A 27145-nucleotide genomic window follows, 5' to 3' on the forward strand; every position below is an offset into this window, starting at 1 on the left:
GGCTCAGACCTCTCTCTATGGCGCCCTCCCTGACTCTCTCCTCCTCCGACACCACTAGCAGCAGCACGCCTTGCAGGGAGCGCGCACCGCGGGCACACACTCCCTAGCCTGGGAGTCAGGGGTGGCAGCCAGGCAGCAGTCAGCAAGAGAGGGAAGGCGCAGGCGCAGCCATCAGCACGGAAGAGGTAATTTTTTTTGACTGACCCGCGTATAAGCCGAGGCAGCATTTTTCAGCTTATTTTGGGAGCTGAAAAACTCGGCTTATACGCGAGTATATACGGTATATATATATATATATATATATATATATATATATATATATATATATATATATATGTGTGTGTGTTTGTATGTGTAAATGCAAATGTGTGTGTATTTCTGTGTGTGTATTTCTGTGTGTGTGTATTTACAATGCTTAACTGAGTGCAGGCAGGCAGGGTACTGAGGAAAGCTATTGAATGGGCCCTATCTCGGTAAAGATTAACGGGTTGGGTATGTCTGCTGCTGGAAATAGGGGTGGAAGAAGTTGTGGTGCTGCCCTCCACACCCTGACCCCAAAATGCAGAATCTATGATTTGTGACCCTTCAGTAATTTTATTAACAGATTGTATATTCAATGATACGTGACATTTTCCAATTCCATACTTAGTTTATATCATCTGATCAACCACACACTCATTCTAGCCCTTGATGGTAGAGTATGGTGCAATTAAAAAGGCAGGCAATAATATAGTAAATATGTTTTTATTTCTGCACAAACCTGTACAAGCTATAACAATTTCATTTCACTGTATTCATATATTTGTATATAATCTACATAATCTACAAATATGTACAAATGATTTACATGATCTATAAATAAAGTTTATCTATAGTTAATCCTTAATGTGAGTTGTTAAGAGAAAAGCACTACTAGGGGTTAGTAACTATAAAAACATGCAAGAAATACTTGTAATGGTCACAAGATCTGAAATTGTACCTCTGATTCTACAAGTTCCTCTTCACATTCTGAATCTGGAGACTTTATTTCAGATGTGTTTTCAGAGAAAGCTGCCACAAAGAAGTTTAAAAATGAGCTACATATTTTACCAGCCTTATCACAACTGTAAATATGGTTTTCTGAACCAGGACCCAGGTCAATTATCCACCTAAAAACCATTCCTAATTATAATTTAATTTTACTTTGTGCCCATTGTGCTTGCCATGGGGCTTCTGTCAATATAGATCTGTTCCATGGGGTCTTTGTAGTGTTTGCAACTGAGATGGGGAATAAGAGGCTTATTTTTTAACATCTAATTAACATCTATTTTTTAACATCTAACTGGTCCTATGGTTCAACCAACATCTCATGAGATGAACATGAAAAAGTGTTTTATTTAGTAAATTAGCAAGTTTTCTTACATATATCTACAATGTGTATATATTTTTGCTTACTATTCATTTTTAAATCACTTGGGGCCTTAGCTTTGCACATGCATAATAAGAACAAGAATCACTAACTAAATCTGGCAGTACTTACCAGGTGTAAACAGTATTCAATCCAAGGCCTTTATTTTCAAAAAGCGTAATTAGCAAGTAGAGTTCATGAAAATTCCTCTCTTGCATTCAGTACTTTGGCCTGGGTCAGCTGCCCTAATACTTTATATCAACGAGACAATTTATCAAAAACTATGGCTGTGATTTTAAAAAGGGAAAAAATAAAAACTTGCTACTTAAAATCTGTTGAGATGTAATTTAAAATTATATTAGATTGTTACTGTTCACAGTTTATTCTCTTAAGTAGTAAATGTAGAAGCACCAAGAACAACCCTATGTGGTTTAAAATAGAAGTAAAGAAATGAATAAGAAAGAAGAGAAAGGCATTTAAAAACTACAAGTCTGTGGGGACAGAAGCTGCATTTAAGGAATATAAACACTATAATAAATGTTGTAAAACAGCAATCCAAAAGGCAAAGATAGGAAATGAGGAGAGCATTACGGCAGAGGCTAAGACTAACCCCAGAGGCTAAGACTAGTTCCCTTGAATAATGGAACCAGTGTGGTTGTAACATATACAAAAAAGGCCAATGTGCTAAATCAGTTATTTTCCTCAGTGTATACAATAGAGGAGTCTGAGTTCCCAGACCCACCTCATAGCTGCACTGTTGGCTCAGCTCAATCTAGTCAGTGGCTGATTCAGGATATGGTTCATAAAGCTTTACTATAAATTAGTGCGAACACGGCACCAGCAGGGACGGATTTACATAGTGGGCACCCCAAGGCCCACTGCCATTCGTCACCCCTGTTCCCCCCCCTTTATTTGTGCAAATTTTCATCATCAATGGGGATTGGCGCATGGGAAATGTAAAAAATGATTGTATCTCCAGCACATCCCCAGTGTTTTTGAACCAATGTGGGTGCGGTTGGGCAACATGCCGCCAGCGCCGATTCAGACCTAAGCGCCGCCTGAGGCGGCTCCTGCAATGCCGCCCCCCCTCGCTGACTTACTTGTCGGGAGGGGAGGCAGGAACACTAATGCGGAGAGCGCAATTGCGCTCTCTCGCATTAGTAAAGCCGAATTTCCGGTTTAAAAACCGGAAATTCGGCTCTTAAAGGTGCAGGAGCGGCTTTTTGCCGCCCCTGGAAACCGCTTCGGCGTTGCCGCCTGAGGCGAGCGTCTCAGCTTGCCTCATTGGCGGCGCACCCCTGCATGCCGCCCCCCTAAAATCCTGCCCCCCTAGGCCCGGACCTAGGTGGCCTTTCCACATATCCGGGCCTGGGCACCAGGGCCAGGTGGAATACACCCACATGTTCTAAGAGAGGCTAATTTAGTTTATTTCTGATTTTCTCAGACTTGCTTTCATCTGGTATGGTACCTATGGATTGGAGGAAAGCTGATGCCATTCATATATTTAAAAAGGGATTACAATCTCAGCCTTAGGCCAGTAAATTTGACATCCATTGCAAGCAAATTTTTTGACGGCTTGTTAAGGGAACACATTCAAAATGTTGTCCTGGTCAATAGCATTATGAGCAGCAATCAGCATGGCTTTATGACATCATGTCAGACAAATTTGATTGCTTTTTATGATGAGGTAAGTAAGATTCTGGAAAACGGGCGAGCAGTAAATGTGATGTATTTGGATTCTGACAAAGCATTTGCCCCACAAATGACTGCATTCTAATCTAAGGTCTCTAGTCCAGAAAAGGGGAACTAAGCTGGTAAAAGGTATGGAAAAGCTCAACTATGAGGAAAGACTGGCCAAGTGGGGTTGTTCATGCTGGAGAAGAGGCACTTCAAGGTAGAGTTTTAAAGAGTTGTAAATGTAGAATGAATTACTTGCAAAGCACTCAGTGTAATATTGTAATAAAAAACTACACCATAATATCCTTTTCATTATATGAATTATAAAACTTTATTAACTTACATTGTCTTGTCTCCTTTGCTGCTATAACTTCTGCATTAGTATCTTCTGTTTCAGAAATTTCTGAAATAGACCAACATGTAGTATTTATTAACAAGTAGTTAAGTTTATTTAAAAAAAACTTGAATATTTGAGATTTATAATACCCCGACCCTGGAAACAGCTTGAGTGTGAAAATACTCCACTTAAAACATGTCGAAGTCATGTAGGAGTCAATGGCAGAGGTCCCTTGAACCATTTAAAATGTTAACAGCCTGCTTGATGTTCGAATTTTTTAGGGATGATTCGAGCAATTTTAGTTTTTGTCACTGAAAACTTGATCAATTTGAGTTTTAGGGTTTCAGGACTCCAACTGCAGAATCGGTTTTCGCCATTCAAGGTTTTTCTTAAACAAGATACCATTCAAGTTTTGAGTTCATTCAAGGGAAAAAAAACCTCTAACACTCAACCTTTGATAAATAGCCCCCTATATCTTGTCTTTTAAATGTAATTCTGTACTCGACTAATGGAAATACTAAGGGGTTATTTCCCAAATGTTGAGTTTTTACCTCGAATGAACTATCTATCATCTATCTATCATCTATCCATCCTTTGTACAATAATTGTGAATACAAAGTAAGATGCACCTACAGCACACATTGCATGGGATTGAGAATAAAAGCATGTTTTCCAAACCCAGGCATGATAAATAAATCAGTTCTCTATCTGTTGCGTGAAGCAAGTAGATGAATTATAGCTGGGGCGATGTTGAGCATTTTGGTTTCTAACATGGTTCAGGTAACTAGAATATGGTTTGTATAATCCTTTCTACAAAGTAGATCAGAAAAAACAAACAAAAGCAAAGTAAAAATAAAATTAATATAGAAAAAATAGGTTATAAGTCATAGTGTGGTATCCTATAACTAAAATTTTTTTGGACACAGGTGAAACACAATTTTATACGAGGTGTAACTAGTGATGAGCCGCGTTTCGCCTTAAAATTGACACCCATATACTTCAATGGGTGAATAAAAATTGGCGGTGACATGCTGCATCTGTCGCCCATAGACTTTAATGAATTTTGGCCAATTTTCATAGTTTGGCAAATTTTTGGCAAAGTGAAATGGGTCAGATTCGCCCATCACTAGGGGGGTTATTTAATAAAACCTCAAATTTATCTGGTTGTGCTTTTTGGGACAAAAACTTAAAATTTTCATGGAAAAAAAATTTAAAACGAGATTTATTATACCCCAATGTTGCCAAAAGCCTGAATCTGAAAATCCGCCATCTCAGACCTGTTGAGGTCCTGTATATGTCAAAGGGAGATGCACCTATCTCAATTTGATGTTGTCTAGGTCTGCGCTGAGTTAAGCCTGAAAATTAAACATTTTGGGGGTTTTTGGGCAAAAACTGAGCGATTCGGGGGGGGGAGTATAGGAAAATTCGAGTGATTCCGTTTTTGCTCGATTGTATGGTGTTTTTCCATGATCCCAAGGGTGTATCTACATAGGAAGCAGACCCTGTGGCTGCAGGGAGGCTCAGGAAGTATAGGGGCACCTGGCATGAGGCCCTAATTGATATACAATTTAAATAAATATTGACAAAACAGATCATCCACCAGACATTTTGTGGGCCTGAAAAATAATTAGCTGGGGTGGGCCCAGAAATATCACCACTGCGTGATCTGATTAGTTTGGGTTATTTTATTAATAAATAAGGGGAGTTTAGTTGGTTGGTTTTTTAAATAAAATAATGAGATACATTTGGATTTTAGTAAATAACCCCCTAGGTGCAATAATTACTCCTTGTTCAGGTGCTACTTATGGCTTACTACAGCATCTTAATTTTACTTATTCATAAAAACAGCCTTTACATATATTATCTAACAGTTTGAGTTACACAGTACTCTGGTATGTGGGAAATGGTACAGGGAAGGGTTTTTAATTTAATTTAATTTATTTTATATATATATACATTAGATACTACAAACAGAATGTAAATTTGTTATGAATGCAAATAAATATCTTGTTATATAACAAATTGAATATTTGGAAATTATGTTAATGCAAACAGGTCATTTCCATGTCATGATAAATGTACCCAGGGCCCTTTCATCAAACTCACACAAAACAAGACACATTTCCTTTTTATCTGCAAAGTAAGTACTAAATAAAATAATCATTTATATAATTAAACCAGCAGACCCTGCATTCACATCACACATCGAGCATTGTTCATTTTAGTGCTAATTAATTTAGGGTTAAATTGGCATGAGGTTTCATTGGATTGGAAAGCTACTCATCTTATTGTAGTTGAAATATAAGGTACATGCAACCCCACTTCCAAACAAATTTGGCATTCAACAATTGGCTAAATGAGACGGTAACAACTTGTCTGTTGTGTTTATCGGTACATTAAAACACACTTACTGAAGAAAATGCTGTAAAAACAGACAAACTATGGAAAAGATATATATTTAACAGAGCATTAAACTATTGTTTTTCCCATTGCCCACTGTGTTATACATTTCTAGTATTTCAAATAATTGTAATAATATTTTAGTATATTAAGACACTCATAATAATTGTCTGATTTTTAGATGTAAAACTGTTATTTTGCTTTTTGTTCTACCTCTGTACAAAAACTGCTATGCTTGATGCTGCCTGAGTACAGACATATTAATTAGTTACTTATTCGTTTAAAGTAATTCCCCTGTGGTTAGATGGGCATGTCCTTCTAGTTGAGACAGAGGTTGAGAAATTCTGCATTAGGATGTTTTCTATTTTTTTCCCAAGAATTGGAAGTGCTCTTTAGTTTTCAATAAGGGCCTCTACTCACTGATATCAAACCCATGCTGGGAGGAAAATGAATTGCTTTTAGCCATTATATTGTGATTTGTATTTTCTGTAACACACTGCTAAACAGCAAGGCAGCTGTGAGCTAAATGGATACTACAGAATATGTGAAGAGAAAGGAAGAGAATTAAATAATACAGTATAAAAACCTACAAAAATCACAGAAAGTGCCAGAAACTGAACCAATGGGTAAAATTTCTCTTTGAGAGTAGGGATGTAGCGAACGGCGGAAAAAATGTTCGCGAACATATTCGCGAACTTGCGTCAAAAATGCGAACGGTTCGCGAACGTCGCGAACCCCATAGACTTCAATGGGAAGGCGAATTTTAAAAGCTAGAAAAGACATTTCTGGCCAGAAAAATGATTTTAAAGTTGTTTAAAGGGTGCAACGACCTGGACAGTGGCATGCCAGAGGGGGATCAAGGGCAAAAATGTATCTGAAAAATACATTGTTGACACAGCGCTGCGTTTTGTGCTGTAAAGGGCAGAAATCACACTACGTCACTCAGGTGATGTTTCTGGACACGGAATGTGAAAAAGCTCACACAGCTAGGTGGCACTTGGTTAAAGACTGGGCAAACAATGCCTGCAAGGGCAACGTATACAGTAGTGGATACGGAATATATTATTGCTGCTGTAAAAACATCACTCAGGTGATGTTTACGGACACGGAATTATTATTGTTATTTAGACAGAATGTGAAAAAGCTCACACAGCTAGGTGGCACTTGCATACCTCCCAACTGTCCCTCTTTTGACCACTCAACCCCCTGTCCCTCTTTTGTACTGGAAAGTCCCTCTTTTCTCTGCACTGAACAGCCAGAAAAAAAACAGTTTCTAACTTAATTAGCTTTTGGCAGAGAGCTCAGAACAGCTAACAGGTGCAAATAAGATACTTTGTAACAATTTTGACTCTGGTTGGTGCTGGTAGTGGTGAACTACTAGGAGGAGCAGCACACCAGTCCCTCTTTTCTCTGAACTGAACAGCCAGAAAAAAACCAGTTTCTAACTTAATTAGCTTTTGGCAGAGAGCTCAGAACAGCTAACAGGTGCAAATAAGATACTTTGTAACAATTTTGACTCTGGTTGGTGCTGGTGGTGGTGAACTACTAGGAGGAGCAGCACACCAGTCCCACTCCCCAACACAGCTAGACTAATAGCACTGGGCTCTTACAGTAGCAAAGTAAAAAAAACAAAAAATAAAATAACAGCAGTCCTTACAAGGACTATTGGGTTACAGGCAGCAGTCAGCAGATGAGAGATCAGCAGCAGGACAGCTGCCCACAGCAGCTACATACAGATCACTGCAGTAGAAGGTAGATTACTAGTCAGCAAAGCTAACTAACCTAAACTCACTGTCCCTCAAATCCCTGCAGAGATCTGTCCCTACAATACAGAGCAGTATCAAGTAGATTACTAGCCAGCAAAGTTACTATCAACTGTCCCTCAAATCACTAAACAGCTCTCTCCCTACACTAGCTCTTCCAAGCACACACAGGCAGAATGAAAAAACGCTGCAGGGCTTCAGTTTATATATGGAAGGGGAGTGGTCCAGGGGGTGTGGGGGTGGTCCAGGAGGGAGAGCTTCCTGATTGGCTGCCATGTATCTGCTGGTATGGGGTGAGAGTTAAAAAATAAGCGCCAGCTAAGGCGAACCCAATTGGCGAACGTCGCGCGACGTTCGCGAACATTCGGCGGACGCGAACAGCCGATGTTCGCGCGAATTAGTTCGCGGGCGAACAGTCCGCGACATCTCTATTTGAGAGTGGAAAATGTGAAGCTCCCTATGGTGGACAGATTGAGACGCTCTATTTTCAGTAGTAGACCATCACTTTTAACCGGTTTTGTAAAACTCTGAGGTGGCTTCCTTTAATAATGTAAATACCTTGATTGCACAACAAATCTGGGCAATGCTCAACTATACCAACCTCTTGTTGTAGTGTTGGGTGCAAACTGTCAGGGACCCATGTATAGGTTGAAAACAGACATGCTACAGCACCTTGAACCCTTAGGCCCACCTGGAATCCATCCAAGGTTTATAGTAATAAAAGTGCAAACAGGCATAATTGCCAAGAATCAGACAACTAGGAACCTACTCCTTCTGCATCAAAAGCAGGAGAATTAATTGAATCACTTAAAAATACTGAGTTGTTGAACACATAGTAAAATTATTTTCATTGTCTATAGCAATAAAGAATACAAGACCAACCTAATGGAATGCTCTACCACTTGCTTGCTGGGGAAAGTGTATACCACCAGAAAGCCATAAAATTGGATCTGTGTATTTTATTATCCCATGCATATGATGCATAAGCATATAATACCAGAGATGGCCTCTATTATGTAGAATGAAACAGGGCACTGGGAAGTACATGGAGGCACATACGATCCAGATGGAGGCTGAGACTAATAAGAATAAAACTTTGTAATAATAGTGAGCTTTCTTCCACTATTTATACTGTCATGTAAGTTTGTATTTTAATAAAATAAAGGGATAGTAATTATTACCATTTTTAATAAAACGTGGTGAGGGTATTGTATGCCAGCTCCAATCTGTTTGCGTCTCAACACTTTTAGCCTTTAATTTTCTGCTCTCCAAAGTACATCCTTTCACAAGAGCCGTGGTCCTATTCATTCTGCAAATACATTTTTACATTTCATTTAGTTAATTATGCTGAAATGCAACAAACAGGTGCACGTCTATGAAAGATCCACTTATTCAGCTCAGCTGTATTACTTCTTTTCACAAGACGGATTTATTTGGAAGCCACACATACCTACCAATCAATTCTTACATTTTCTTTTAATTCCAGGTTAATAAAAAAGTAATTTTATTCATTTTACTTACTGATCTTGTGTACTCGTTGTATACAAATTAATCAGAACAGACTTCCTCAATGTGAATGTCAATAGAGAACAAAAGAATGAGCCATTAAAAAAGAAAATTATGAGATTCGTTAGTTTCAAAGATTAGCTTTTCCATGACTTTGGTCTGCTTTTATTGCAGGTACACAGTGTACATTGCAATATTTTCTCCATATTTTGTGGCACATATAAATTACTTCATTATTGTTGCGGTAGTGTTTATAATAAATATGTACTTATATTTCTCTATTTTTAAAAATTACAATCAGTATATAAATTTGGTTATTTTCAATGAACACATATAATATGTTATTAATGAACTAATCGTTACGCCCCACAATGGTGTGTCTCTATATCCTTTTTTTGCAGATGGAGATAACAGCAATACAATATATTAGCTTATTCATAATTACAGTGTTCTTGAAGAAAACATCCGTAGATACTCAGTATGGGTAAATGACATAATGAAACTTAAAATAATAGAACAAAGGTGAGTAAATGACCTGCATCAATAGAAATGTAGTATAAATAAATCTCTATAGAATATACTATATAGTCAGGAATTATATCTGTAGTGCACAAAACGAGAATTTTAGAACTATCCATGATGTTGTACTTGATGTAGTTTGACTAGTCCAATATACCCAATCATACTTGATACAAAGCTGCCTCATTTATCCTGTTTACACCAGAAAAGGAAATACAATTACCCCTGTAATCAAGTCAAGACATTTCCCACAACTATCTAAGGGATAACAGGCCAAAGTTCAATCAGAATTTGAAAAATATTTGACTATTCGAATATCGAAATGTATCATGTACTGTCTCTTTAAAAATTCGACTTTGACCATTCACCATCTAAAACTTGCCAAATTGCCGTTTTAGCCTATGGGGGACCTCCTAGAACCTATTTGTAGTCAATTGGTGGACTTTAAAAAATCTAAGTTTTTTTTTTAAAATACTTTGAATCAGATTTGATCGAATATGATCTTCATTCAATTTGAACGATTCAAATATGGCCTATTCACCCATGAAAAAAACTTTGATTTTTTAAATAAATTTCGGTTGGTCTTTTTTTCTTCGAATTTCGAAGTTATGGGAGTTCCAAAAACTCCCATTACTTCAAAATTTGACCCTTGATAAATCTGCCCCTGGTGTTAAGCATTTCACTTAACAGATCTCTGTAATTACATATGGGCAATATATGTCCAAAATGAGCAGATCTTTACCAAAACCAGAAGTTCAATTCAATTCTGCATTAAAATATTGGATTTAAACAAATCCTTAATTTTCAGGCAAAAAGCCTAAATATGATATGACATACAACTGTTATTGTACATGTATGGGACCTTTAACCCAGAATGTTCAGGACCTGGGGTTTTCCGATAACAGATCTCTCTGTAATTTGAATCTTCATACCTTAAGGCTACTAGAAAATTAAATTAACTCAAGAGGCTGGTTTTGCTTCTAGTAAGGTTAATTGTACCTTAGTTTGGATCAAGTACAAGCTAATGTTTTATTATTACAGAGAAAAAGGAAATCATTTTTTAAAAACCTTTCCTTAATTCAGAGCTTTCTGGATAATGTGTTTTAGGGGTAACGGGTCCCATACCTGTATTGAAATTGAGATTATGGTTCCAATTTTTACCCCAACAAATTTTACAACAAATTCAGTATTCTTGGATTTGCTTCATCTATAATTTATACAAAGCTGAATCAAGAAATTGATAGACGAGAATGGAGCATATGATAAATACGCATTATGCATTAATAACATACGTGTAAAAATAAAATGTTACGCATAATTAACGCGTAACGCGTAACGCGTTCAACTCACACTCTTTGATTCAACTTAGTATTTCGCGTAAGAATACGCAAAGTACGCATTAGATGAGTTTAAGAAACTACAATAGATAATTAAACATAGATTGCTCTCAACAGAAGACAACTTTATCTTTTTATCTATGTATCTTTATATGTTAGCAAATGATATTTGTTAAGGTCTCATTGATTAAAACAGTCAAGTTTATATGTTGATGTAAAAATCTTACTAATATTGATGTTATGTCATTATGATGATTGTTATTTTCCTGGAAAAAATTTTCAATAAAAATTATTGAAACCTATAATTTATACAAAGCTGATTGCAGCAGTAAATACCACAAAATGCAAAGTAAAAGAAACATACCTTTCTTTCTTTACTGCTGAATCATTTGTTGTCACAGTGATCTTACTATCTTGTGTTTTGCTCTTATGCTCTAGTTCATGAGAAATAAATGAAGAAGTAACACATTAGTGGAAAACAGGTGGCCGGGCTATTTACTGAAGATCCCAAATACTGAGAGCTCACACCACTCCAATATTTAGATTTAAAGGAAAACTATACCCCCAGAATAGGGTTTCCACCTGGCCAGTATTTTACTGGCCTGGCCGGTAAAAATTATGGTTGATCCCAATGTTAATAGGGAAAAAAAGATAAATATATAGCAAGGCCGGTATTTTTTTCCAGAAAAGGTGGCAACCGTACACCCGAAAAATTTAGGTCTCTATAAAAAAAAAAAAAAATATATATATATATTATATATATACAGCTGATATATAAACCCCTGCTTCATGTAAATAAACCATTTTCATAATAATATACTTTTCTAGTAGTATGTGCCATTTGGTAATCATAAATAGAAAATTGCCATTTTAAAAAATAAAGGCTGTCCCCTGGGATCGTAGGATTCACTGTACTCACAAACATACCAACAAACTATACATGTAAGGTCACATGAGCCAATTAACAGACAGAGTTGTGTCTTTTGCTTCCACACTTCTTCCTGTTACAGTTATAGTTGTAGTATTTCTGGTCAGGTGATCTCTGAGACAGCACACAGACATCACGAAATGGTGGCTCAAGGCAAGAGATATAAAAAGGCAACATTTACTTAAATATATAGACCAGTTTGGTAAGATTCTTTAATATGCCCCTTAATATGAGATATCTGTTTCTTAAGTATTCATTTTGGGGGTATAGTTTTCCTTTAAGTTCTAATTTAACAGCTAAAAAATACATGGCAATTACAGTATGGTTAATTAGTAATCACATCAGATGTAAATTGCTGATCTAAGAGGATTGGAAAATCCATCTCTAAAAAGCTTATATATCTTTTATATATATATATATATATATATATATATATATATATATATATATATATAAAAATGAAAATGTTCAGTGGCTTTAGAGTTATTGCTACATGTAATTGCTACTAAAATAGGATTTGTCCTTTTATATTTATTACGCTGCTTGTTCTAATTCTTGAAAATAAATGATTTATTATATTTTTATCACGCCATTTCTATAGAAAGTTTATTTTATTCAAATATTCAAATTAATTTTTAAAACACATAAGAGCAATATATAAATATACCTTCTGGACTGAGTATTTTTTCCATTTGTGTTCTCATCTGAACATTTGGCTTTTGGTCTTCAATTGAATGTACAGAATTTGCTTCTGGTGGCAATGCTGCCGCTGTGCTTTTCCCCCCATCCTGGGACAACCACTGTGACACCATGATGTACTTTTCTGCATCATCTCTTCCAGAGAGAAATCCTTCTACAGACTGATACTCAAGCTCCAGTTTAGTCACATTTTCCACAGTAAGATGTAAGGGCTCTAGACTGTGACTTGGACCGGTTGGTGTCATCCCATTAGATGCATGATCTGCCATATCCTCAAAAATATAGTCTCCTGCTCTGTTTTTCTTGTCCTTTTTATGCAATTATGGTGATTTTCTGGTTGACACATAATTTATAATTGAGCTAATATTAGCATTCTGTACAACTGTAAAATATTACAATTTTAGCCCCTATGTCAACAACAGGATTATAGAAGCGATACAGATACAGATTATGTATATTGCTCTCTCCATAATATGTATGATATTATTACAGCCATTCTTTAGTTTAGGCTTTAGGTCACACTTGTCTTTAATATATTTGTGCTTGAAGTGCTTACTGGTAATTATCATTTTATACTGGGATAGCTGAATTTTTGGTTTTTGCCTGCACTTACAATAACTATAATATTAAAACATTGGCCATTCTTGTACTTTTATCATGAACATTTTTCAGCCATAAATACTGTTTTAATTGCACTTATGGAAAAATATATACACTTCCTGAAAAGGAGACGCTGCGTTAGCTCACAGACGCAGTAATTACATCTCCAATAATTTATTAAGGAGCTCAAAGGACTGGAACCACCAGCCATTCCTGTGTGATAAAAATACAAAAAATTGGACATTTAGGGGAATATCCGTAATTCGAATAATTTGTCGTTTTCGGACTAAAAAACAAAAATAAGAATTTTTCTGAATTTAAAAGTTCGACCAAAAAGTTTTGGACCAAAAAGTCAGAATTTATTTGCGGAAAAGTCATAAAATGTTGTACTTTTCAGGCAAAACTCCAAAGTTATCGGATTTTTGCCTGACCCAATTTTTTCGTACTTTTTTTAATGATAAATAAGGTCCAATCAGGCAGTTGATCCGATTTTTATGTTAGAAATACTTAATTCAGACCTTGATAAATAACCCCCTTAAAGTTTATTAAGATGGAGTTACCTTTAACTAGACATATGCTTCAAATAGATTGTTATGTTACCATATTAAGTTAGATCAATCTCAGGAAAATATGAGTTGCACATTGTGCTGTTGAGGGTAAACCATATGAAATAAGGGAACAAATCCTTGGTGAAATGCAAGAGTTTGTAGTTTGCAAGAGGAACCAGCAACATCTCTAGTGCAGACAAACAATGTGGGACATTTGAGCAATTATTAAGTGAATATTGTACACCCGATTGTAAAATATGCGGATCTTATAAGTCACCAAGGAGTTCTATGACCATATAAAAGCACAAGACTGAAGGCCAAGTGCTTTTATACAGGTCATGAAACTCCAAGGTGATTTCTAATATCCTTTTAATACACAAAAGCCATGAATATCTTATAAATTATATCCTTATAAACGGTGAGTTCTGATGTCATCAGTTATAAACGGTGAGTTCTGATGTAATTTCTGTCACATAACTCACTGAAACCTGTGTATTATAATAAATAAAGTATCCCCTGTTGCAAAATATGAGGATATTAGAAGTCACCTCGGAGTTCGGCCTCGTGTTTTTACATGGTCATGAAACTCCTTGGTAACTTATAATATCCTTATATTTTACAAGAGGGGGTACTTTATTCACTATATATTTAACAAAGTTGGGTACATTATTTATTGTAATACACAATATACAGTTTCAGTGAGTAATGTCACAAAAATCACATCACTAAGCACCGATTATAACTGATGACATCACTAAGCACTGTTTATAAGCGTATATTTTACAGGATATTCATAGCTTTTGTATATTATTATGTTATCATGCAAGGTTCGCAGATAGGTTTGATATAGTGACTGTAATAGGAGAATGGAAGGCCATAGAAGACAAGCAAGCAAGGGTGAGCAATGGTTGTAACATTTTTTGCACAACGTTGATTGTGTGAAAATGTTTTTAATTGGTAACAATATGCTGAGTCAACATAAGGGATATAGGACTCTGCGTATGTGAACATCGTCTCTGATTCAGAAATATTACAATTATTGTTAAAAACTTAAGCCTCAGGAGGGAACTCCTTTATATTACCAAGTAATGTCTTTGGAATAACAAAAGTGATAGTAAATAATAAACATAGAGGAATGAACCCTTTTTTGCACTTTTCACCCTGCATTGCATATTGTAAATTACGGTCTAATTTTCTAAAATGAGTTCTTCCCCACCAACTCTCCAACATGGAAAACACATTTTTACTCTGTTTTGCAAGTTTCATGGGGGTTTGAACACAGTTTTGCAGTTTTTAGATTACTGCAACACCAATTATTAAAATGCTTTGCTGGGAGCTGAACACCATGGGATTTCTGGCCCACCGAAAAGAAAGGCAAGAACCTAGGCAAATGTGTTCATATATCCTCAGAAAGGAAAAAAAGGAAAGTATCAAGGGATATACAAGATTCTTAAAACGTTTACATAAATACAGTAAACTAAGGATATTTTTTTTAAATACTGTATCAAGATTTAGATTTTGGGATCTTGTCTTAAAAAAATCGTGCTAGGAAGAATAAAAGAGTGGGCACTAAAGTTTATTAAGATGGAGTAACCTTTAATTAGACATTTGCTTTAAATGGCTCATTGTGTCACTCTAATTAATTCTACTGAGAATGTTAACACATTGTGCTGTTGTGTTTACACTATATGAGAAATGGGAACAACTCCTTGGTGAATGCATTGGAATATTTGCTTTGCATCTAATGTACATGTGTGTATCATGTTCTAATTTATAAGAGTAGCAAGAGTCATCCTCAGCTCAGGATCAGAAGATACTGTTTTCATGTTAGTCATTTATTTTCTTTCTCTGGATCATTCCCCCCACCAAGAGAACAAATCTTGAGCAAAATTCATAACTTTTCCAAGGTCTTTGATTTAGTGGTCTTCATTTTTTATTCTCTGTTCTTAAATATTCACTTTTTTTTATTGTGCATCCGTCAAATTTACAATTATAATAGTTATCTGTTAACTATGAACCAGCCAACAGAGTCGGAATATTAACATTAAGGGGCCGATTCATCAAGGGTCGAATATCGAGGGTTAATTAACCCTCGATATTTGACTAGGAATTGAAATCCTTCGACTTCGAATATCGAAGTCGAAGGATTTAGCGCAAATTCTGCGATCGTACGATCGAAGGATTATTCCTTCGATCGAACGATTAAATCCTTCGAATTGTTCGATTCGAAGGATTTAAATCCAACGATCGAAGGAATATCCTTCGATCAAAAAAACTTAGGAAAGCCTATGGGGACCTTCCCCATAGGCTAACATTGACTTCGGTAGCTTTTAGCTGCTGAACTAGGGGGTCGAATTTTTTTTTAAAGAGACAGTACTTCGACTATCGAATGGTCGAATAGTCGAACGATTTTTACTTCGAATCCTTCGATAGTCGTAGTCGAAGGTTGAAGTAGCCCATTCGATATTCGAAGCTTTTTACCTTCGAATCCTTCACTCGAAGTTAATGAATCGGCCCCTTGCTGAAATTTTGGTGCAATTTAGCCAAATCCACACAGAAACAGTTTAAACTAAAGGACTGCAGATTCACAGGTCCCTTAAAGGATAAGAATGAAAACAGAATAGAGAAAATTACCTAGACCCAGTCAACAAGCCTTTCCAAGTACTCTCAACTTTGGTAATTCATAGCAAATCAGGCAGGAAAATAATAGGTTGCATCAGTTATGCTTTGGTTCTCTACCACCCTATTATTATTCTTTTCTGGCTTTAGACTTTAAACCACTTTAGATCTCTGTATTTATAACACAGTGTCTAGTAATTCATTTTAAGTATTCACTTCTCAGTTTATTATTATAGTAATGCATAATGTATTTGTTAAATATTCACACCCACACAACAAAGTAATCCTTTAGGTTCATTTAAAAAGAAATTAATGTTATAGGAGCTATTTTTCACCATACAATCACAAAATGCATTAACTTATTTTTAGTCACTGGGTTACTGTCTTTTGGCATTCCCATTTCCTTTTATATAATTTGAATTGAGGAGAGCTTGACTAATGGGTGCCTTTTTGAGCTTCTCTTAAACCGTATATTTGTCTAATGTTTGAGGCAGCATAAATGTAAGAATTTTTTCTGCTACATTAATAATATTAGTATCAAAAACAGAAATGCAACAATTGCATTTTGTTACTGTGTGCCATCTGTTTTTTGGCTGCCAATGAGGAACATGCAGGAAGATAACTTTCTAGAAAATAGAGGTGAAGAGTTTGCTAGGAAAGCTGGAAAGCTGGCCTGTGACTTGTAGAACCAGGGGTGTAACTACAGAGGAAGCAGACCCTGTGGCTGCAGGGGGCCCCAGGAGGTCTAGGGGCCCTACTTGTTATTGGTAACAAGTTAAGTTAACCGCTAGACATTTTGGGGGCCCAAAAATGATTTGCTATGGGGCCCAGAAATATCTAGTTACACCACTGTGTAGAACCATTGTGCCCCTGAAAAAGTGTAAGTAATGGCTTTCATCCCTTTGGAGAAATTACAACTAAAGAGTCCTATACTTCATGAGCTTAGTGATAGAGCAGATCCAGGGCTGCTCCGACCATGAGGCAAGGTTTTTTTAAAATGGAAATCCAGTTCTTCTAGTGCAGCGCGTGCAATAGCTCTCACTGCGGTAGCGATGCGGCCCCTCCTCGACCCGCTCCGGTGCTACAAGTTACAAGTTAGTGCGGAGCGGGAGGGGGGCAGCAGCCCCTGAGCAGATTGTGCAAGAAAAACTGATGCCACAACCTATGTGTAATTTACCAGTGCAGATGTTAATTTGTGCCTGCCCTGATAAACATCACATAAGTGTACAATAATTTGTGGGTGGCTGCAATTCTTCAAAATAATTCTTCATTGAGTGTAAAAAACATGGAAATGTGACCTTTACCTTTAGACTCAGACTGAACTGCAGACATAGTTGATATAGTTCATCAATTCTACAGTGAATAATAAAGTAAATCATTTGAGAAAAAGTAGCATTTTTCTCTCTTTCTACCGCCGGCTTAAATGGCACAGAAAGTAGTCATTTTCATTTTGCTGAATTCCCATGTCACAGTACTCAGAGAAATGTCTTGTCAAAAATACACATACATATCTTTAAATGCCTTCTGACCTTTTCAAACTGAACAGCACAGTATTAAGATAGCAGAGCGATACAGAGGAATGTGGTGTATTTTAATGGGAATAGTACAAACCTTATATTCTATTATATATTACTCTTTCTGAATTTTTTTCTGGTGCATTTAGAGAACTAGATCTAGTAAATGTATGAAATATAGAAGGGTTGATACAAAAGGGTTAATTTCCTTAAATAAGGATATTATAGATCCCTGGATTATTAGATGGAAGAGAATTTTTTTTATTGAGGATTATATTCTATTTGGATTTTAGCAAAGTGTTTGATACAGCACCACGTAAACTGGCTAAATGGTCATGTTTAGAGGATGGCGGTCAATGGTACATGTGCTACTTAATAGTTCCTTCATAGGGTCAAACAGGGTTCTGTATTGGGTACACTTTTATTTGATTTGTTCATTCCAAATTACATAATTACATAAAGGACATGACATCCTTATAACAGGATCTGTACAAACTGGCACTCTATGTGGCTAAATGACAGATTAGACTCAATGTTGATAAATATAAGTTTATACACCTAAGATGTAAAAAAATTCAACACACTTATACCTTTAAATGGGTCAACTTTAGGCAAATCCACATGGGGAAGGACCCAGGTTTATAATAATAAACCTGGTTGTAGCAAGCAATGCCAGTCAGCAACTGCAAGGATAGATAAGGTTTTGAACTTTATTAAAAAGGGTAACGCTTTATGAGAGAAAGGGGTATTTTTTCTGCTCAATAAAGCACTTGCAAGTGCACTGGACACAGTACTGGCCATCAGTGTTCAAATTGGATATCACTGAGTTAGTGAGAGTCCTATAAAGGACAGCTAAGCTGGTGTGCTTTTTTGGTGCAACTGTTCCTTTGAGTGTATAGACAGTTTCAGTTATGAAAAAAGACTGACCAAGTTTACACAGAATAAGAGACACTTTAGGGGAGATGTGATTATGTATAAAGATATATAAAATCTTTGATTATTATTATTATTATTAACAAGTATTTTTAGAGCGCCAACATATTGCGCAGTGCTGTTAAATGAATGTGCTTATACAAAGAAATCACATGAATTACATACATATAACATACAGAGTTACATACATAACAACCAGTACTGGTACAGAAGGTGAGGAAAGCCCTGTAGCAAAAGAGCTTACAATCTAAAGGGGAAGGGAATGAGACACAAGGTGTGGGAGTGGGCAAAATCAAAAATAAGCAGGTGAGAGGTGTAGCATATACTGTAGTATAGCATTTGGTGGCTACACAGAATGAGGGTAGGCTTCTCAAAATAAGTGTTTTTAAGAGATCTTTTGAAAGCAGAAAGGTTGGCAAAAATTTCGATTCTGGAAAGGAGAATACCAGAGGAGGGGTGCAGCCCTTGCAAAGTCTTGAATGCAAGCGTTTGAGGAGGTAATTAGAGAAGAGTTGAGGAGCAGATCAGTAGAGGAGCGTAGTAAGCAGTTGGGTGAATATTGACCAGAAGATCCAACAGACACATGGGCACCCATGGAGATTAGAAGAAAGGAAGGTACATCATAATATTCAAATAAAGTATTTTTCAGTCCATATTTCATTAACTTTTTCATTATGAAGTAGTTATATGAACTACTGTTTCATTTTCACCCTTACCACTTCTTCAGTTCTCTGGAATCTGGAGATATAATTTAAAGAGCAATAATGAGTTGTGCCTAAACAATCCCCTTCTTTCTCAAGGTATTGCCTCTGTGTCAGATTTGTAGTAAGGTGAAATTATTTATCTGTCAGTTGCCGATATGGATCTTATAGGAGCATGCGCAGTAGAAACTTATTCAGGACATAGATTGAACTGCGCATGCTCCTGTAAGATCTGTGTCGCCGCTCTACAGAAGAGAATCAGAAGCAGACAAAAGATGGCACTTTTGAACTCCGCTGCGCAACTCTGCAGATTTAAAGCAGCACAGAAGACAGGCAGAGGGGGTGCAATAGAGCAGGCAGTGGAGGGGAGCAAGGGTTTAGTTCTGGGTTTAGTTCTCCTTTAACAACACATAAATCAAGCCCTGAAAGTATTATGTGTAAGTGTGATGGTTCTCACAAGTCCACTTGTTTGAAAATGTAATCAACTGAGAAACAGATGATGAACAGCAGAAAATAGATAACGTTCGTATGAGAGAATTTGTAGCTGAATGTATGAAAAAGAACAGGAGAAAATCCCCATAGGATCTCAGGCAGATTAAATGAAGCTGGAAAATATGTTCAATAAAATAATGTGTCTGCTTGATCCTGTAGAATTCTAATTTAAAAAACTGTGAATAAATGCAATTATGCATCGACTTAAATTAAAGATACAATGAACAGAACCTAAAAATACACTTTCCTCATCCTGTGCTGAATAAAATTCTCTCTGTAGCCTGCACAACATTTCTTTAGTGGCTCTGTTCCTCTTTGCATCAGTAAACTCCTCTAATTCTCCATGGCAATCACAGTTGACATGTTTGTTGGAATCAGCAGAAGCACCTTAATTTATCAAAGTGCAGGTTACATTTGGGGCAGCGGTGCCGCAAGGAATAAATAATCTGCTGCCTGCAGATGGTGTGACTCTTAACCCTTTCACTGTTTCACAGCAAATAATCCATATCTCTTTTTTCTTCACCATGTATATAGTGTTGCCTTAAAAACTTTTTGTCAATACTATTATTTTTCTAAATGCAATGCTCATTTATTCATATAACTTATATACAGTATAACAGGGAAATGTCAGTGAGATTTAAATAATTTTCTTCATGCAAAAAAAAAATGTTTTGAGGTTTGTGGGATACCTTTATTGGCTAATCTGGAATATTTTGCAAACTTCCAAGGAATCTATGCTCCTACTTTTGGCATTTTATAATGTTGAGATTCCTGACAAAAGCTATTGTCACATAAGCCTGGTAACATATATTAGTGTAGGAGATTCAAAATCCTTTCAGTTTAATTTGAATCTAAAACAACTCAGATTAAAAATATAAAAAGTGTATGTTACGTAAGATATCTTTTCTGTCTTTTCCTACCCATATTCTACAACAAAGGTATTTAGACTTCCTGGACTCAAGCCCTTTCCTGTAGCTCAATATCTGGTCAAGTCCCCATAGATCAAGACAAGTTACTATATATAGTATATATTTTATCTTGAGAAAGGCTCTAGAGGGGACCCGAAACGTCAATCATTATGCCATAAATATTAAAAGGATTTCTATTAAATACAAGTCCCCTACCAACTTTCTTGTTTCTACATTACTTATCCCAGGAGCAGCACCCGGGCAGATGATTAAAGAGTTAATTGGAGGAGTGCTTGTTTGGTTGGTATATATATATATATATATATATATATATATATATATATATATATATATATATATACAGTATATATATATATATATACAGTATATATATATATATATATATATATATATATATATATATATATATATATATATATACATACTATATATATAGGCAGTTTTATTCTAAGAGAGACAATCTTAAACTGTTAAGTGTGTCTGATGAGGCCCATTTATCAAAAATTTCGAATTCATCTTACTTTTTTTAACTCTAATAAATTAGAATATACTTGAAATTTGATTGGGAGGCTATTTAATAAGCTTAGTTTTTGTATGAACCGTCTTAGTGGTTGGTTGGAATGAGTCTGAATTTGTATTCTGTGGGCTCGAGTTTTGTGCTGTGTCCAGTGCTTGGACTTATTTCTCTGTATCAGTACTAGTTTGTGTGCTCCATTTTTAAGCTTTTTCCTGGGAGAGAGTTGAATATGCATCTAATGCCTGGTTTCCTTTTATTATATATAGCCCAACATTAAAGTGTAATCCCAGTAAGTATAAAAAAAAGAATTTATACCTTTTTCTGGAAAGCCTTTTTCAAAGGCATGTTACCCTTGGAGACAACATTTGCATTCCAGCAGGAGCTAGCGAAAATGATTAGGCAGGAGGGCAGTTGTGATGTTTTATGCCCCAGTCCCCTCGGAATGCAAGTGTTCTGTGGAATAACTTATTTTCTGGAAAACATTAGGTTACTAATAAGGTCTATCTTACATTTCATTGGATGCCTATGTTTTATCAGGTCATAAATCAGTTCAAGTTTCCAAGACATTGCTCACAAATCACATTCCAAAATTGCTTTTCAGCATAAAAAATTGTGAACTGCACACCTATGATCGATCACAATAACGTTAAAGGACAAGTCAAGTCAAATTAACCAGATGCTGCCAATGTGTTAGGTACCCCCCCACTAAATATAATTGCTGGTTCAGGGTACTTTCTCTTGAGCAAGAGAGAAATTATTTCATACTTACCTTGATTTTACTTTCCTGACTATTCCCTATGTGGTCTATTACTAATATGTCTACTATTACTAATTATCCCTAGAGATCAGAAAATCAAAGGCCCAGCAATCCTCTGCACTGTCCTGAATAGAACACATGTGCTGTAGATCCAAACTTTAACTTTATACTGTGCTTGGGGACTCTCCAGCACAGCAAGGAAGACCACATGGACATTATTAGAGATAGCAGAGTGGCACTCAAGGAATAATACCCTGGTCCATACCTATCAACTGTCCTTATTTTCACGGGACAGTCCCAATTTTGATAGCTCAACCTACTATCCTGGATCCTTATTGAAACGTCACCAATTGCTCTTTGATTTCCATACAAGCTGCACTCCATCACAAACTTAATGAGAAATGGCAGAGCCCAGAATATTCAACACCTGCACTTGGATACAATTATAATTAATAAGATAAGCAGGTTTCTTGGGGAAACTGAGACTTGCAAAACTGTAATAATGCATGAAGCATGATGCAGAGACCCCCAAAAATGCTAAATGAAAGTATGTAAATTGGGTAGTGTGGTCATAAAAAAGCTGTGGTCAAAATAGTTTCATCTGGCAACACCTGACAGATATTCCTATTATTGCCTCTCTTTTCAATTTTAATATGTTGGGAGGTATGCCCTGGCACTTTTTAGCAAATACATTGGCACGACCAGTGAACTTGACTTGTCCATTAAATGAGCTATGCAACTGATATTTTTTATAGCAACGCTCCTTCGAATTTGTGGACTTTTGCATGCAGATTTTGAGGCCAGTGCATAAAAAAAAAATTATGGGAAAACTTACCCACCTGTCTTTAAGTTATTTTTAAAAGTGCAAGTGAAAGATTATTTTTGCACACACAGCTAAAAATATATTGGAGGCATCCTTGGTTGAGAGCTCTTGAAGAAATTGCAACTATTACGTAAAAGCAGCAAATAATTCACTCAGAACAAATCACAGCACTTACTGCTACAGGGCAACACTTTTGAAATAAAAAATAACAAAAGTGGTATTAAGGTGATACCTTTATTGGCTAACTAAGATAATCATAGCAAGCTTTAGTTCCTTGTTCAAGCTGATTATCTGCTGTAACACTATTTTCCAGGTGGAAAAATGTTAAAATTGAATTTAAAAAATCATCTGTCAGAAAAGAGAACTATGCTAAGATTTCAGCATTATTTGAACATCGCATTAGCATATGCGAAGACATGGGTAGATCATTTGCTGCCGCAGCTAACATTGGACACCATTACTGCTCCAATTTGAGACTAGCACATGGGCAGAACTGCCTTCGCCGTGCCTGCCGCCTGCTATAATGACAAAACGCTAGCGACAATGCACTCGCAGCACTTCGATTTCCGAAGTCGCCCGAAGTTGCTTCGGCGACTTCGGAAATCAAAGCACTGCGAGTGCATTGGGGCTAATGCTTTGTCATTATAGCAGGCGAAGGCAGTTCGGGGGCGATTAGTCGCCAGGTGACTAAATGTCTCCGAATCTGGCTGTGTGCTTGAGGCCTAAAGCCATTTGTGAATGTGAATGGCTCCCTGATGCTGCACACACATATATCTCCATTTTATGGACTTTTTTCTTCTTTTACACAAAATGCTATCATGAAACAAGAAAATTCTAAACATTCATTGGTTTAAATTCTTTCCAGAAGAAAAGTACTGGGTGAATCTCACCTGCTGCATAATGTAACAGAACAGAATGTCCCTGTGCTCTCCCCACGTCTCCCAGGCTGCTCTTCCTGTATATTTCTCCACTTTCCAGGCCTATTTACTTGACAAACCCTCTCCTCTGTTGTGCGTTCCATTGCCATAGCAACAGGCATACTCCTACCAGATAACAACTCTCTTTCACTAGCAGCTCAGGGCTGTCACTGGAAAAAAAACCCACTATATATCACGTAATGAACTGCAATAGCCTGTTCGCAGCTAGTATGTGCAAGCTGTTTTATTCTTATAATACTTACAAATAAGACGTGTGTGCATATGTTGTTATAGGTAGATTTAAAAGAAGTTACCGCTGATAAAACCTTAGACCTCTTTATTAACACTATAATACTTATATATCCATCTATTATACTGTGTTGCAGATTATGTTGGTCGCACTTTATTTCCATGTATTAATGATAAATATAAACACATTTTACATTACAGTATATACAGGTATGGGACCTGTTATCCAGACTGTTCGGGACCTGGGGTATTCTGGATAAGGGATCTTTCTGTAATATGGATCTTCATACTTTAAGGGGGTTATTTATCAAGGTTCGAATTTATCTCAATATCGGTTACTACACGCTTATTTATTATTACATTTTCCCGAAAATTACATTTGTGGGAAAAGCTCGGAATTTCACAATTTTTTTCGTGAATTTTCCCCGAAAATTCAGAGTTTTCCCATTGACTTTTATGCAAACTTGACAGGTTTGAGATGCCGTGGTTTTATATTTGGGCTTTTTAGCCCTCGGGGGTCAATAAATTCCGAAAAATTTGTGATTTTTTTGTAAGCCTATTATAACACAAAAAATCACGAATTTTTCGGATTTCGGGGAATTTCGGGCATTCGGAGCTTAGTAATTAACCCCCAAAATAAACCCAATAGACTGGTTTTGCTTAAAACAAGAATTAATTATATCTTTGTAGGGATCAAGTGCAAGGTACTGTTTTATAATAATTGGAGACGGCATTTCCGTAAATCAGAGCTTTCTGGATAACGAGTTTCCAGATAATGGGTCCCATACCTATATATGATATATCAAAGGGGATCACAGCAGTGGTCACAGCACTCACTGGACTTCAAAAATTAAAAAAGTTTTATTGGTGTAAAATCAATGTTTCAGTCTGAATCATGATAACATTGAATAACACAAATAAAGCTTTATTTGATTGTTGAAGTCATTTAAGTGCTCAGCCCATTGTTTTTTATAAAAAGAAATATATGTAGGACAGATGACTGCTCTTTTATAATACTGTATGTAAGCCTAGAGTTTTTTGTATCCTTAAATAGAGATGTCGCGAACTGTTCGCCGGCGAACTTGTTCGCGCGAACATCGGGTGTTCGCGCTCGCCGGAAGTTCGCGAACGTCGCGCGACGTTCGCCATTTTGGGTTCGCCATTGTTGGCGCTTTTTTTGCCCTCTCACCCCAGACCAGCAGGTACATGGCAGCCAATCAGGAAGCTCTCCCCTGGACCACTCCCCTTCCCTATAAAAACCGAAGCCCTGCAGCGTTTTTTCACTCTGCCTGTGTGTGCTGAAGAGATAGTGTAGGGAGAGAGCTGCTGCCTGTTAGTGATTTCAGGGACAGTTGAAAGTTTGCTGGCTAGTAATCGTTTTGATACTGCTCTGTTATTGGAGGGACAGAAGTCTGCAGGGGTTTGAGGGACATTTTAGCTTAGGTAGCTTTGCTGGCTAGTAATCTACCTTCTACTGCAGTGCTCTGTATGTAGCTGCAGTGGGCAGCTGTCCTGCTTCTGATCTCATCTGCTGACTGCTGCAATAACAGTAGTCCTTGTAAGGACTGCTTTTATTTATTTTTTTGTTGTTTTACTACTACTACTACTATAAGAGCCCAGTGCTATTAGTCTAGCAGTGTTGGGGAGTGGGACTGGTGTGCTAATCTGCTGCTCCTAGTAGTTCAGCAGCACCAACTTTAATTTTTTTTTTTTAATATTCATTTTTTTTTTATTTTACTTTTTTTTATTTTACTACCGCTGTAGTAGTGTATAAGTTGACCTTTTAGGCATTATTTGCCATGTAGGCATTATTTGCACAGTGTTTTCTTCAACCCGCCATCTAGCTGTGTGACCTTGTTCACATTCTGTCTAAATATCCATAATATTACCGTCTCCAGAAAAAACACCGGAGTGACTTTTTTCAAGCAGCCATAATATATTTTACGTAATCCGTATCCACCGCTGTAGTAGTGTATACGTTGACCTTGTAGGCATTATTTGCACAGTGTTTTCTTCAACCCGCCATCTAGCTGTGTGACCTTGTTCACATTCTGTCTAAATATCCATAATATTACCGTCTCCAGAAAAAACACCGGAGTGACTTTTTTCAAGCAGCCATAATATATTTTACGTAATCCGTATCCACCGCTGTAGTAGTGTATACGTTGACCTTGTAGGCATTATTTGCACAGTGTTTTCTTCAACCCGCCATCTAGCTGTGTGACCTTGTTCACATTCTGTCTAAATATCCATAATATTACCGTCTCCAGAAAAAACACCGGAGTGACTTTTTTCAAGCAGCCATAATATATTTTACGTAATCCGTATCCACCGCTGTAGTAGTGTATACGTTGACCTTGTAGGCATTATTTGTACAGTGTTTTCTTCAACCCGCCATCTAGCTGTGTGACCTTGTTCACATTCTGTCTAAATATCCATAATATTACCGTCTCCAGAAAAAACACCGGAGTGACTTTTTTCAAGCAGCCATAATATATTTTACGTAATCCGTATCCACCGCTGTAGTAGTGTATACGTTGACCTTGTAGGCATTATTTGCACAGTGTTTTCTTCAACCCGCCATCTAGCTGTGTGACCTTGTTCACATTCTGTCTAAATATCCATAATATTACCGTCTCCAGAAAAAACACCGGAGTGACTTTTTTCAAGCAGCCATAATATATTTTACGTAATCCGTATCCACCGCTGTAGTAGTGTATACGTTGACCTTGTAGGCATTATTTGCACAGTGTTTTCTTCAACCCGCCATCTAGCTGTGTGACCTTGTTCACATTCTGTCTAAATATCCATAATATTACCGTCTCCAGAAAAAACACCGGAGTGACTTTTTTCAAGCAGCCATAATATATTTTACGTAATCCGTATCCACCGCTGTAGTAGTGTATACGTTGACCTTGTAGGCATTGTTTGCCCAGTTTTTTTGGCCGCAGCCACTGAAGCACAGAGGCCAGAAAAAATATGCCATATAAATG

General features: G+C 36.7%; 1 protein-coding gene across 3 annotated transcripts in view; it reads right to left on the minus strand.

Moving 5' to 3' along the window:
• LOC108708526 (glutamate-rich protein 6) overlaps nt 1-24019 on the minus strand; it is a 67197-nt gene extending 43178 nt beyond the window's left edge. Inside the window, exons 1-6 of one of the 3 annotated variants that reach the window (XM_018247331.2) lie at nt 23877-23977; nt 12522-12886; nt 11291-11360; nt 8746-8873; nt 3408-3467; nt 980-1050 (exon numbers count right to left, since the gene is read on the minus strand). In XM_018247331.2, coding sequence (XP_018102820.1) covers nt 980-1050; nt 3408-3467; nt 8746-8873; nt 11291-11360; nt 12522-12822 — 630 coding nt within the window. In that variant the 5' untranslated portion in view covers nt 12823-12886; nt 23877-23977. Of the gene's footprint in view, nt 1-979; nt 1051-3407; nt 3468-8745; nt 8874-11290; nt 11361-12521; nt 12887-23876 lie in introns of all 3 variants that reach the window. The other 2 variants (XM_041582473.1, XM_041582474.1) reach the window with 2 other exon arrangements.
• Between the last annotated feature and the right edge of the window lie 3126 nt (nt 24020-27145).

Source organism: Xenopus laevis, chromosome 2L, assembly GCF_017654675.1.
Source record: "Xenopus laevis strain J_2021 chromosome 2L, Xenopus_laevis_v10.1, whole genome shotgun sequence".
Lineage (NCBI taxonomy): Eukaryota > Metazoa > Chordata > Amphibia > Anura > Pipidae > Xenopus > Xenopus laevis.